General features: G+C 43.0%; 1 protein-coding gene across 1 annotated transcript; it reads left to right on the forward strand.

Annotated features, from left to right (window-relative positions):
- Positions 1–2,865: 2,865 nt before the first annotated feature.
- LOC124503668 (zinc finger protein 2-like) lies at positions 2,866–12,923 on the forward strand. The gene is made up of 5 exons (XM_047068878.1): positions 2,866–3,191; positions 4,195–4,321; positions 6,515–6,628; positions 7,878–8,837; positions 12,072–12,923. Exons 1-5 carry the CDS (start codon positions 3,072–3,074, stop codon positions 12,266–12,268), a joined length of 1,518 nt encoding a protein of 505 aa, XP_046924834.1. The 5' UTR covers positions 2,866–3,071; the 3' UTR covers positions 12,269–12,923.
- The last annotated feature ends 830 nt before the right edge of the window (positions 12,924–13,753 follow it).

Raw genomic sequence — 13,753 nt, forward strand, 5'->3', positions numbered from 1 at the left:
TCAAGGGGAGCCTCATGAGAGGCTGACCTCTTTTTCTTGGTTCCACTTCCAAAATGCCAGGGGAAGGACTAATTGGTTCAGATGCCAGTCAGCTTTGGCCAGGAAATAGAGACCGTTTTTAGTAATGTATGGATGTGAATAAAGATACTGCCTTGAAAAGTGTGAAGTATTGGCAGAGCTCCAGAGACAGAACAGTAGATGCTTCTTGTTGCCTGTCATTCACCTTGAAATACAACTACTAAGAAAATCACTCTGTAAAGAGTGGTAGGCCTGTCCTGGCCATAGTTCATGTCTCTGAGAACTGCTCTTCATTGTGCTCCTTGGCAATGGCTGAGTGGGCAAGAGGTGGAAACGTGATCTAAGGTCATTAGCCTCTCAATGGCTAACAACCACAAAGGTCTTGAGAATTCTAAGTAGGAGACACAGAGACCATGGCCACTTAATTGTGGGTGTTAGAACAATAAACTCAGGAGGGCTGGGAGTTAAAGACCTTATTGAACCTTGTCTGTACAGAGGAGAATGTTCCGAGAACATTCCTCTGAGAACTCAGAACATTCTCTTGGGGGATGAAGAGGTGCAAGACCCATGTAGCCCTTGGTGGCTTGGTTCCGGCACCATTCTCATTTGTGGTCACCTCCAGGCACATGTCAGATGGCCTGCGTACACAGAAATTATCAATGTAATCTTGCTGTTGGCCATTCTAAATGTCCAAGATGGTATATCCAGGTTCTCTATCAAGATACGTTGCTCTATCTTGATCTCAAGAGCAAGAGATAAAGATGTATGGCACCATCATTATCCTTCAGTATCCAGCAGGATACACAAGTCTATTCATGAAAAAAAAAATCTGATTGGTAGTGGATCACCATCATAATTGGAGTCCAGAAGATAGTGCCAAATGTGACTTATCCTACTGGTTTGTATGGATTATATTACATAGAGTCAGCCTTGGATGAGTACTATTGGGTCCCTTTACCCTCTTTCTTTTTCTAGTCTTTTGCCCTCCCTACTGGATACCGACTACATTTTTAACAGTCTTTGTAATAAAACCCTGAGAGAATGTTATTCTGGCATTCCCTGTGGACAGGGAAGTTTGGGGAGATCGTTGTTCCCGGCTCTACTCCTGGAAGGATTTTTCAGATCCTCTGAATAAAGCTTCTGTTAGGTAAATGAATCTTTTTCTTGAGAATAGTATTACCTCTCCTGTCTTCCAGTTGCTGTTATGTCACAGATTGTCTCCATATCAGGCCCAAAGATCAGAAGGCCAGGAGAGAAGAGGACGGAGATTCTTCCTCCTGTTTCGGACATATAGTTACACTGTGTGGTCTGCCTTGATACTTGACTGCTGGGCTTTTAAGACTCACCCCTCCTTCTTGCCCTTTTGTCTCACACCTGGACAAGCTGATAAGGAAGTCTGAATGCTCTCTCCTTGGGCATTGGTGGGGGATTCCAATCACACAAGCCCCTTCCTATGGGCATGTGGGCACGCTCACCCTAGCCCTGCCCCCTAACCACAATAAAGACCAGGCTGGTCTCCTTTCCTCCTTTCCTCGTCCTCTCTAGAGCCATTTTGGACCTATTGAGAGACCGGCTCTGCTCTCTCCAGAGACCTCAATGACATAAGTAATAAACCTTTTTATATACTTGGTCTGTGTTTGTGCATGTGGCATCATCATTCTCAATATTGAAACCAAACTTCGCGTGGGGTCTGTCTCTGCAGGTGACCATTGCACTCTGGACACCCTAGCTCTCTAGCTAATCCTTTATTTCCCATGGGCTTCTGTGATGCCAGCCAGTGCTGTAGGGGCAGCGGTCAGTCAGTCCATCCCGGTTGGTCCTGCTGCCCCTTTTGCTGGAGAAGTAATTGTATTCAGTTCTGGACTGAATTGAATAGCTGGGTATCATTTTGCATATAGCCTCCTAGTTCTATGGAAACTTTAAAAGTGACTGTAACAGGGGCCTCTGGCTGGCTCAGTCAGAGGAGCATGCGACTCTTGATCTCAGGGTCATGCGTTCAAGCCCCACGTTGGGTATAGAGATTACTAAATAATAAACTTAAAAAAATGGACTCTAACAAAAAAAAGATGACCCTAAAGAAACTGGCTGGAATTTCTAACATTTGGTGTTTGATTCCATTTCTTGTGTTGTTGTTGTTGCTGTTGTTGTTTAATTTTTTTTTTAAGTTTGTTTCTTTTTGAGAGAGAGAAAGAGCACAAGCATGTGCGTGTGAGTGGGGGAGGGGCAGGGAGAGAGGGAGAGAGAGAGAATCCCAAGCAGGCTCTGCACTGTCGACTCAGGACTCAATCTCAGCAACTGTGAGATCATGACCTGAGCTGAAATCGAGGGTTGAATGCTTAACCAACTGAGCCACCCAGGTGCCCCTGACTCCATTTCTTGATTGGATAGGACCCAGTCACTTCTTGAACCTCTACTTGGGACCTTTGGCAATCAGGAAAGAATTAGGACAGGAGGCCAGTGCTCTTCATCCCAGTAGGGGCCACAGATGTCATGAGGCCTAGATGCTGTTTAATTACAGTATCCTTATAATGTCCATTGTATCCTAAAAATAACACCGTAGCTTGCTTGAACATATTTCTGGCCCTTAGAACTAAACAAAACTTGACTAATAACACTAATACACGAATTTGCTTTTGCTTTTTTATTCTTGGCCATATAGGCTCCACATTAGCCTTTAAAAAAAATGCTAGTATAAGCATCCTTCTGGTCATCTTGAATTTAAAAGTCAGATTGAGTTATTTATTAAGTTGCTTATTTATGTCAAAATACTACAGAGCACAATGCTTATTATAGATTTATAAAATGGAGTAAAAATTGACTTCATTGTAAACTATTTGATTTTTAATAGTTTTCTGATATGGGAACAGAGCTCTGTTCCCAGGAAGCTGCTAACTCAGGAACAGAGTTGTGGCACTATCCGTAATTTCCATCTCCTGGGAAAGGGTGAATTTACTTCTAGGCTTGCTTTGCTCTTAGTGGGGTATTGAGCATAAGGACTGTTTCACACCTAACGGATATGTAGGGATTTTTAGTCTGGGTCAGATAACTATGAAATGGGAGTGGTCTCTTTTCATGTTTCCTTCTCTAGCTCTGCCAACTCTGACCTGGGCCTTTTCCAAGAGGACATAGTAGAGGAGAGAATGGCAGCTGTACCTCTAACAGCCAGATGGCAGGTGAGTTGGATTTTCTTCAGTCCGGAGCCTTGAGATTGGTCTCATTTTGGTAGAAGTGATGCTCTATAGAAAAGACTAGTACCCTTTCTGGCTTCAGATTCTCTCTCTTCTCACCATACAACAAAGCTGTAGGGATCTTCCTTCTAAAGTTTTTTTTTTTTTTTTTTAACATTTATTCATTTTTGAGATTGCGAGAGGCAGAGCATGAGCAGCGGAGGGGCAGAGAGAGAGACACAGAATCTGAAGCAGGTTCCAGGCTCTGAGCTGTCAGCACAGAGCCCAATGCGGGGCTCGAACTCACAGACCATGAGATCATGACCTGAGCTGAAGTCGGACGCTCAACCAACTGAGCCACCCAGGTGCCCTGGGATCTTCCTTCTAGATGGCCCTTCATAAGGCCTTGATGACCAGCCCTGTCCTGTGTTTTGTAATGGTTGGGAAGCAGAGAATTGAGGCAGCTCTGCCCTTAGCAATGGCTCAGGGAGTGCTTAGAGAACTTTCATGAGAATTTAAAACTTCTGAACCCTCTAGTCTGGAATATTATCTTCCTTTCAAAGGGACACCATATTTTTTATCCTTTTTCTTCAGTTTTAGCTCTTACAAGTATCCTCTGTTCTTTGTACACTCATCATAGATCTTCCCTTGACTTGAGAACCTGTTGTTCAAACTGAGATCTCATGGACCATGAGTGTTAGAGCTGAAAGGGAATTTAAAGATCATCTACTCTAATTCTTTAATTGATAGTTTAAAAAATTGAGGCCAGTAACAGTGTCCCTGAAGTTTGGAGGCTCTGTCATGGATATGATGACATGAGGCCATCACCAAGAGTTTCATGCCTCAGGTCACAGACCTGTACCTCTTACTTAAAATATCCAGTGCCCTTACATCATCAAAACAGTTTCTTTTTTATTCCATGTGTCTTCCAGTGCTGTAGTCTTTACTCTTCCTCAGTGAGACATAAAAGAAGACACGTAGGTGAGTAAGAACATGTTTGTCTTTTCAGAAGTCACTCAAGTTTAAGGATGTGGCTGTGAAGTTCTCAAAGGATGAGTGGAAGCAGCTGGTCCCTACTCAGAGGGCTCTTTACAGGGAGGTGATGCTGGAGAATTATCAGGGTTTTGTTTCTTTGGGTAAGTATGACTTTCTTCAATGACTCAGAATCTGCCATTGGGTGTGTGTGTAGAGAATATGCCCTCCCTTTTTTTAAAGTGTATTTATTTATTTTTGAGAGAGGGGAGAGGGAGAAGGAGAGAGAGAGAGAAGGAGAGAGAGAGAATCCCAAGCAGGTTCTATGCTCAGTGTGGAACCCAACATGGGGCTCAATCTCACTACTGTGAGATCATGACCTGAACCAAAATCAAGAGTCGGACGCTTAACTGACTAAGCCACCCAGGTGTCCCTGGCCCTTCTTTACTTACTGGGGCAGAATTGTACATCTTTAGATAGATCCCTAGCAAAGGTACAAGTGGTTTGTGAATTTATTTACCTTTCGTTGTTTGCTTGTATTTAACTCATGGCTGTCAGTACTATCAGTAAATGGTCCTTTGGATCTGGATAGAGTCTGAAGGAGAAGTGAAGTTTGGTCTGAGACTGTAGCTTTAAGCAAAAAATTATGTTAAATAAAATGGAAAATGGGTACCCCTTTTTCTGGGAATTGTCCTAAGGGGGAAAAATCAGATAAATGTTTATCCCTGTTTTGGCTAAAATTGTGAAACAATGGAAACAGCACAGGTACTTGGTAGTAGGGATTTAGGTAAATAAACCATTGTACATCCATAATGGGCTATAGTATAGGATGGGCCTTGACCATGAATGATATTTATAGAGTTAGAAAGATATTAATGATATGTTGTTAAATGATAAAAGCAGGCTACAAAATGATTGGAACTTGAGTACATTCACAACATATATCTATATGCATAGAAAAGTGGAAGAATCTACACCAAAATTTTACCCCTAATTGTCTTTGACTAGTAGACTTACAAGTGACTTTTTCTCTTTTTTATATTTCTTAATGGTCTACAATGAACATTACATATTTTTTTTAACGTTCATTTATTTTGAGAGAGAGAGCATGAGCAGGGGAGGGGCAGAGAGAGAGGGAGAGAGAGAGAATCCCAAGCAGGCTATGTGCTGTCAGCATATAGCCCCTCATGGGCTCAGTCCCATGAATGGTAAAATCATGACCTAAGCCGAAATCAAGAGTCAGGCGCTTAACCAACTGAGCCACCCAGGTGCCCTGAACATAACATATTAAAAAAAAATTTTTTTTAACATTTATTCATTTTTGAGAGACAGAAAAAGAGCATGAGCGGGGAAGGGGCAGAGAAAGAGGGAGAAACAGAATCTGAAGTAGGCTCCAGGCTCCAAGCTGTCAGTGCAGAGCCCAACGTGGGGCTCAAACTCACGGAGTGTGAGATCATGACCTGAGCTGAAGTCGGACGCTTAACCGACTGAGCCACCCAGGCACCCCGAGGAAACATTTTTAAATGCATAGAGTGATTTACATCATATTTAGTATGGTGGGTACCTCAGTAGGGGAAGGGAGAGGGGATGAAGGAGGGGCTTCAATTTTAGTGTTAATATCAAGTTAGATGGTGGGTTCGTAGCTTTTTGTTTTAGTCTTTATGCTTTTTTGTATGTCTTAAACATTTAGTATTGCATTTTAAAACATAAATATAGAAAATTTATGTATGTCACCATATAAATTTATATTATATAACATTTATAAATGTCATTACTTTAAATCATCAAAAACCAAAGACATTATAATTCATTTTTTAAGGATTTCTAAAAAATTGTTCACTGATATTTTTAGTTTTAAGTGTTTACTATTAACTGCACATAAGGTGAGTCATATTTCTTAAACTATTCCAGTTTGATTTGTTAGTTGCTTCAAATTCAGTATAATTGCACGGAAATATAATTAAAGGATACAAATCTATTCTTTAAGAAACGACAAAAGAAGATGGGGTAGCTTCTTCACCTTAGTTCCTTGAGGTGCAGAACCTTCTCCATATTCCACTTCTCTAAGCTAAGAATTTTCCCTCAACTCTTAATACTAGTTCCATCTTGGGGAGGTGCCTCCTACATCAGAGAAAAATTAGTGAACTACTTCAATAGATCTAATTCAGATTTTCTAGAAAGTCAGTACCGACTTCCCTTTAGAGAAGAAGAATTAGCCTCTTATTTTAGAAATTAGCATATGATTTTTGGATACTGCCATTTTCCTATCTAGAGGATAAGGGGATTTTATTAAACCCCAGGATGGTTGTGAATTTCCATCCCAAACAGCCATTTCTCATTTTGTCCTTTGTGAGCAGGACTTCTAGTTCCTAAACCTGATGTGATTTTCCAGTTGAAAAGAGGTGAAGAGCCATGGAAACTTGATTTTCAGGAAGATGAAGAAAGAGAAGCCCCAGGAAGTACTTATTTAGGTATGTGTAAACTAGGCGGATAGGATTTCGATAGACAGTTCACTTGCAGAGACCATTCCTCAGGACCTCTTAGGCCTGTGGAGATGTTCACTGCTTTTGTCAGGAACACTCATTCCCCCAGATAGCCATGTGGCTTTCCTGTCACCCTTTTCAAGTTTTTGCTCAAATGTGCTGCCTTCTCAGTCAGGCCTGCCCTGATGACCCTATCTTTAATTGCAATCTCTCCATCACCTTCCCCCTCCCCAGCCCCTGCACTATCTAGCTCTCTTCCCAGTCTGTCTTCCTCACATACTGTATTTTTTTACTTCTTTATTTTGTTTACTGTCTGTCCATACCTGCCCACTAATTAAAATGTAAACTCCATCAGAGGTTTTGTATCGTTCACTAATATATCCCCAACGTTTTGAATAGTACCTGGTACATCGCACGCACTCAGGTATTTGTCAGATGAATGAACAGGTAGCAAGGGGGTTGGGGGAGGGTTGAGACCTATTTATAATGAACTCTGATAACACTTTTTTTATCTTTCCTACTTATCCTTTACCATATCTCCTTCCTCTTCCTTTAAAAACCGTTCAGTAGTCATTGACAGTTCACTTTCTCAGGTCCAGGCTGGCCTCTCCATTTACTCTCTGCTGTTTAAACTCATTGACCTGTAATAAACTGCCTAGTCATTTCCATGCTTCTTTGTGTATAGCCTACTTTTCTGCATGGATCTCTCCCTGAAATGCTCTTCTTTTGGCTGTTCTCATGGTTAACATATCTTTCAGAGCTCAGCTTAACTGTCACTTCCAGATGACCGTTCTTAAGTTTTTCCTCTAAAGAAGACCCCCACTCCAACTTCTGTTCATTATTTTCTTCACTGGACTTACCACCATCTGTGGTGTTTTATTTGTTTTTTGTCTCCTGTCGTGTTGAATATAAGCATCATGAGGGCAGGGACCATGTCTGGTCTTGTTCATTAGAGTCCCAGTGACTTCTATTGTGCCTCGCACTTTGTAGGCACCTAGAAAATATATAACGAATGAATAACAGAGACTTGTTTAGTGGGCGAAATGACCACCTTCCACTTCCATCTCTGTTCCTCTGTTTTCCTCTGCCATTTTTCAGCCTCTCTCTGATGCTTTGCTTTTGAGGAGTTACAATAAACAAGGAAGCATTTTGTATTATTCTTTTCTGAACAAAGATAATGTTCTCTTTTTCACTAGCACTAAGACCCAGTCATATCTATATTTTCTATTTGTTTCAGACCAGAATGCTAGACTTGAGAGCTGGGACTCAACTAAAAGCCAGGATATTTCTAAAAAAGGAAAGTTGCAAAAGACACTAATGGAAAAACTCAGAAAAGATGGTCCTCTGGGTCCTGCACTTGGCTCAGAAAACCTCAGGGGCACAAAGAAAGAACATCTATCGGGGGAGATTTTGAAGAAATCCTCCCCCAAGGAGAAGGACTCCAGGCAAAGATCCACTCCTGCCAAGAAAACCAACAGTAAGGGAAGAAACTTTGAATGCAGCATATGTGGGAAGACCTTATATAACCACTTATCCCTCACTCGCCATCAAAGGACTCACACCGGAGAGAAGCCCTACAACTGTAAAGAATGCGGGAAAGCCTTCAGCTATAGAAGTAGTCTTAAGAAACATCTGATGTCTCACACTGGGAAGAGCCCCTTTGAATGCAACGAATGTGGGAAAACTTTCTATGACCGATTAACCCTTACTGAACACCAGCGAACTCATACCGGAGAGAAGCCCTTTAAATGTAACGAATGTGGCAAGGCTTTCTTTGTCCGCTCATCTTTTACTCGCCATCGGAGAATTCATACTGGAGAAAGTCCTTATGAGTGCACAGAATGTGGGAAATCCTTTAGCCAGAAGAGCATCCTCGCTCGCCACAAGCTCACTCACACTGGAGAGCGGCCTTATGAATGCAAGGGCTGTGGCAAAGCCCTGTTTGACCGCTCCTCCCTCATTCGCCACCGGAGAGCACACACTGGAGAGACCCCTTTTGAATGTAATGAGTGTGGGAAAGTTTTCTTTGACCGCTCGTCCCTTAATCAGCATCAGAAAATTCATAGCGGAGACAAGCCCTATGAGTGCACTGAATGTGGGAAAGCCTTCCTTCAGAAAAGACGACTTACTCAGCATCAGAGAGTGCACACTGGAGAAAAGCCCTACGAGTGCAGCGTGTGCGGGAAGGTGTTCAGTTGTAAGTCATCTATCATCCAACATCAGCGACGTTATGCCAGGCAGCCGTCAGAATGTCACAGAGGTGCTCCAGCCCGGCAGGGGGCCCCCACAGAGAGTTAAGATGCTTTTATGCAAGATAATGAAGATTTGTGTTTGAGCACCTTCTAACTACCGCATATTCTCATGTCTCCATTTGGTACTAGAGGCTCAATAAATAGTCTTAATGGACCGTGCCATAGACTTCCACTGGGATGCCTCATACTTAATATAATACCCCGAGGATCCCCAAATTGGTCAGAAGCTCTCCAATCAATATGTTTTGTAAGTGTTTGAAGGGGACCCAGAGATAAGCATTGTATGTTTGTATTTATTTATTTATTTATTTATGTATAATTAATTTTTTAAATTTCTAGACCACTCCATAAGAACAGGAACTATTTCATACCTGTGAGCTGCTGTGTCCTCAGTGTGATGCCTGCCACTTATTATATATTTTCTCAATGAATGAATACCTGTCTAGTCATGAGAACTTGAGTCCTCAATCAAAAGCACTTTCCAGAACTAGAGACTTCAGTAAGAAAATTAACATGAAGCTAATACATCTGTAGGACTGTAAATACCTTCATGATAATTGTGCTATTAGCTCTTAATCTACTCTTCTTTGAGGTTCCTGGAGTCCTGGTTTGGGTATGCCCTGTTCTTCACTAGGGACGTCATCCAGCATCAGTTGGCTCTTCTGAACTTTGGCTCTTCTGCCCTCTAACCTGACCTTTGGTCTCTAGTAGACTAACCCATCACCCTTGTTTCCAGGTTAGCGGTTGTGTTTTTGTGTTACATGTGTTTAGTCTCATTGATAACTAAAATTCCTTAGTGTAGTTCTGCCATTCCATCCATATTTTGACATAACACCTTCCCTTTCTCACATTGTATTCGTGTATAAATGCTGAAGGGAAAGAATATTTATGCCGAAAGTTCTCAGTCCAGTTGCAAGCCAGCTACAAGCCAGCTACAGCCATGGCAGCTGGGTGGGGTTCCAGGCTGAAGAAGTCAGCCACAGTGAACCAGGAGATGGCGCTATGTCTAATCTCAAAGAATATCACAAAGCAAAGTTAACTCCAGGCATAGGTCATCCATGAGCAGTCCTCCTTTAGTACTAAAGCAGCAGACATGAGGCTGTAGCTGAGAGCCGGGCCACCGGGTCTATGAGACATGATGTCCTCCTTGCCCTCAACATCAGTATCTGTGAAACCAAAATGCAGACTGTCCTATCCACACCTACACAGTGGAGGCAGAGATTGGCTTCCTCACACCTACATCTTGAGAATTCCTGCTTAGTAATAAAGCAGTAATTCCCTGGAGCAGCTGAGAGAACATGAACACCAAGATGAGGACAGGTTCCTCGTGTCTAGGTGTGTTTTTTAAAAAGCACAGTTCTTTTCTTTTTTATTTTTTTAAGTTTTTTCAATGTTTTCATTTTATTAAAAAAAATTTTTTTTAATGTTTATTTATTTTTGACAGAGAGAGAGAGAGAGAGAGAGAGACAGAGCATGAGTGGGGGAGGGGCAGAGAGAGAGGGAGACACAGAATCCGAAGCAGAGCTCCATCGGGCTCTGTGCTGACAGCTCAGAGCCCGATGTGGGGCTCGAACTCACAGACCGTGAGGTCATGACCTGAGCCGAAGTTGGACACTCAACCGACTGAGCCACACAGGCGCCCCTCATTTTATTTTTTAGAGAGACAGAGTGCACGTGGGGGCAGAGGGAGGGGGAGACACAGAATCCAAAGCAGGCTCCAGGCCCTGAGCTGTCAGCACAGAGCCTGACGCAGGGTTCAAAGTCACGAACCGCGAGATCATGACCCGAGCCGAAGTCGGGTGCTTAACAGACTGAACCACCCGGGTGCCCCCAGTTCTTTTCTTTTCTTTTTTTTTTTTTAAGTAGGCTCCACACCCAATGTCGGGCTTGAACTCACAACCCCAAGATGAGAATTGCACACTTGGGGTGCCTGGGTGGCTCAGTCAGTTAAGCTTCTGGCTCTTGGTTTTGGCTCAGGTCGTGATCTCCCAGTTCGTGAGTTTGAGCCCTGCATCAAGCTCCGTGCTGGCAGTGCAAAGCCTGCTTGGGATTCTCTCTCTTTCCCCCTCTCTGCCCCTCCCCTGATTGCGCTCTCTTTCTCTCTCTCACTCAAATAAATAAACTTAAAAAAAAAAAGAGTCACATACTCCAAGAGTCACACCAAATAAGCCAGCGAGGCACCCCTATTTTAATTTCTTGTACCATATTGGCATTACAATTGATGAAGGATAGAGAATGAGCATGACGCTCTCTTCTTTCATCCTGTTAATGGGCAGGAACCTGGAACCTTAGAAAGGACAAATGGAGTTGATAGTGAAGCCCAATAGCAGAGGCCACAAAAGAATCAGTCCCCACGATGATCAAAGATCTCATGTCCAACCTGCTAAACATGCCATAAGTATCCTGTAAAGATGTGGATTCCTTTCCTTCCCTTCACACATGTGTCTAAAACCTATGCAAAGTCTGCAGAAGAGGCAATTGACCAAATAAACTAGGATCAACTTACTGAGCCACTTTATAGAACCTCATGATTAAGCAACCTTGCAATAGCTAGTGTTGATAATAAGCATTAACTAATGCTTACTGTGGCAGAAGCCGTTAGTTGCCTAAGTTGTAGTTGTACTTTTTTTCGTCCTTAACAATAGGAAATACAAGGCTCTTCTGAGCACAGCAGAGTGTCTTGTAGTGAGGTATGGCTAGTCAGACCAATGAAATACTGATATATCAAATGTCAGGCCAGTAACGTATTGATGTGTCAAATATCAAGCAAATGATATGTTAGTATAATTGGAATTTGTTGGACAGGACTTTTGGGGACACCTTCAAAGGGAGGGACAGCTAAAAAAAAAAAAAAAACCTTTTGCTTTTGCTCTTCCCTTCTTCTCTACCTGGAATGTGGATTTAGTGGCTGGAATTTCAGCAGCCATCTTGTGACTTTGAGGATATCAGCCATGCCTGAAGGATGGGAAGGGAGAAAAGCAAAAGACTTCTGATTCCTTGGTGATCTTATGAAGACTCCATACCAGCTCTGGACTGCCTAATCCTAATCTTGAATGAGAGAAAATAAACCCTTATGTATTTAACCACTATATTCACAGCCAAAGGAAATTCCTGTTAAAAGTTGACGGGCAGAAGGAATTTAACTGATCAGATTCCTCCTGTTTACCCCACACTTTCAGGTTGCATCATCCAGCCACCCCTAGAGAGGCCAGATCCCAAGCCATTGTGTGGCACTTCAGCAAGCCTGGAAGTGGTGCAAGGAACCGGAAACTGGAGCTGTGCAGTTGTCTGGGCTGTGGCAAGCAACGGGGAGAGACTGGCACTCCCAGCAGATAACTGTACAGCTGGAGGTGGTGCAATCAAATGTCCGAGTTAGTTCACAGGTTCTGGCAGCTGAGTTGGAGCAAAGAGCTGAGGATATGTGCCCAAAGGTAACATGTAACATAACTAGGTACATGACTCAGGCCTGATTTATTGCCTTTGCTATTTCACTCCCAAGTTTGATTGCCTGTCTCACATCTGCCTTCCTCTCTCAGTACCCAAGACCTTTAGCACCTCTCTCTTCTGTTGAATCTCACGTCCCTGAAACCTCCATCTGTTTGCCACCCAATCCTACCTTTACATTTCCGGTTTTGCCCTCTTCCAAGGTCACTAAAGGATTCCTTTTATATCCTCTGCATATCCTTTGATATCTCTCTATATATCAACTTTCACATCAAAGTAAATGGCCTTTAAAGGCAGCTTCTTAAGGAATGCAAAGATACGTTCCTGGTGGGATGTTGTGGCAAACACAGACTAAAGGGAAACAGAAGCCCTCAGCAAATTCAGGAAAACTCAAGGACCATCTACCCTTAAGAGACAATGGGGACTCATTGGGGATTTTTATCTTAAAAAAATAGAGTGGAGTGTTCCAGCTCCACTCTACTGTGGGACACCAATTTATGTGCTTGGGCCAGCTGGTAGTGTCTAGGGCTACCTTATTTCTAAAGTAGGGCCTCTGGGGGCACCTGGGTGGCTCAGTCACTAAAGCATCTGACTCTTGATTTCTGCTCGGGTCATGATTTCATGGTTCGTGAGATTGAGCCCCAGTTGGGGTTCCATGGTGACAGCAGGGAGCCTGTTTGGGATTCTCCCTCTCCCCCCCCCGCCCCCCCGCTCTCTCTGCCCCTCCCCAATTCTAAAAAAAAAAAAAAATCCCCAAAACTTTAAAGTAGGGCCTCTGTAAATAAAAGGAGGGTTACAAAGGACGTCCAAGTTTTCCAAAATCACCCCAAATGAAAGCCAAGAAAAGCAACAAGGACAGTATTAGTTTCGGGCATTTGTACCTTCTCTACGAGTACAGAGAATATACTCAGTTACTGTTTATCTAAGTAGCAGTAAATACTCTGGGATACTCCTCCCATGGAGTTTAATCTGAAGACACCCCCAATAAACAAAATTAATTACATGTTAGAACTAGAAAAGTGCTATGGAAAAGGTCTGGAGGTGAGAGAGCAAGCTCTGTGGATACCTGGGGGTATCTACCCAGGGTGTCTATCCAGGCAGAGGAACAAGCACAAAGGCTCCATAGTGGAAGCATGCTTCACTCAATTGAAGAATGACAGGCCAGTCTGGCTGCAGCGGAATAAATAAGGGGAAAGTGGTAGAAGATGAGATCAGAGAGTTAGTGTGGATGATGGAGATCTTGAAGGGCCCTGTGGGCCATTGTAAGGACTTTGGCTTTGTTTGGAGATAGGAGAGCAAGTGTGTTGAGAATAGGATAAACAGGGCAAGAGTAGGAGTGAGACCAGTTGGCAGGCATTTGTAGTGATCCAGGCAACAGATGATGGGTGCTTAGACCAGGGTGGCAGCACTGGAGGTG

The sequence above is a fragment of the Lynx rufus genome, unplaced genomic scaffold (assembly GCF_022079265.1).
Source record: "Lynx rufus isolate CCGP_SWC_20201006 ecotype Redwood Valley unplaced genomic scaffold, mLynRuf1.p SCAF_8, whole genome shotgun sequence".
NCBI lineage: Eukaryota > Metazoa > Chordata > Mammalia > Carnivora > Felidae > Lynx > Lynx rufus.

Bases quoted from the DNA above. Each gene is read 5' to 3' on its own strand.
- LOC124503668 (XM_047068878.1), top strand. From the start codon at position 3,072: ATGGGAGTGGTCTCTTTTCATGTTTCCTTCTCTAGCTCTGCCAACTCT. The intron at 4,322-6,514 runs GTAAGTATGACT...CTTTGTGAGCAG, and splicing joins TCAGGGTTTTGTTTCTTTGG to GACTTCTAGTTCCTAAACCT. The intron at 6,629-7,877 runs GTATGTGTAAAC...TATTTGTTTCAG, and splicing joins CCCAGGAAGTACTTATTTAG to ACCAGAATGCTAGACTTGAG.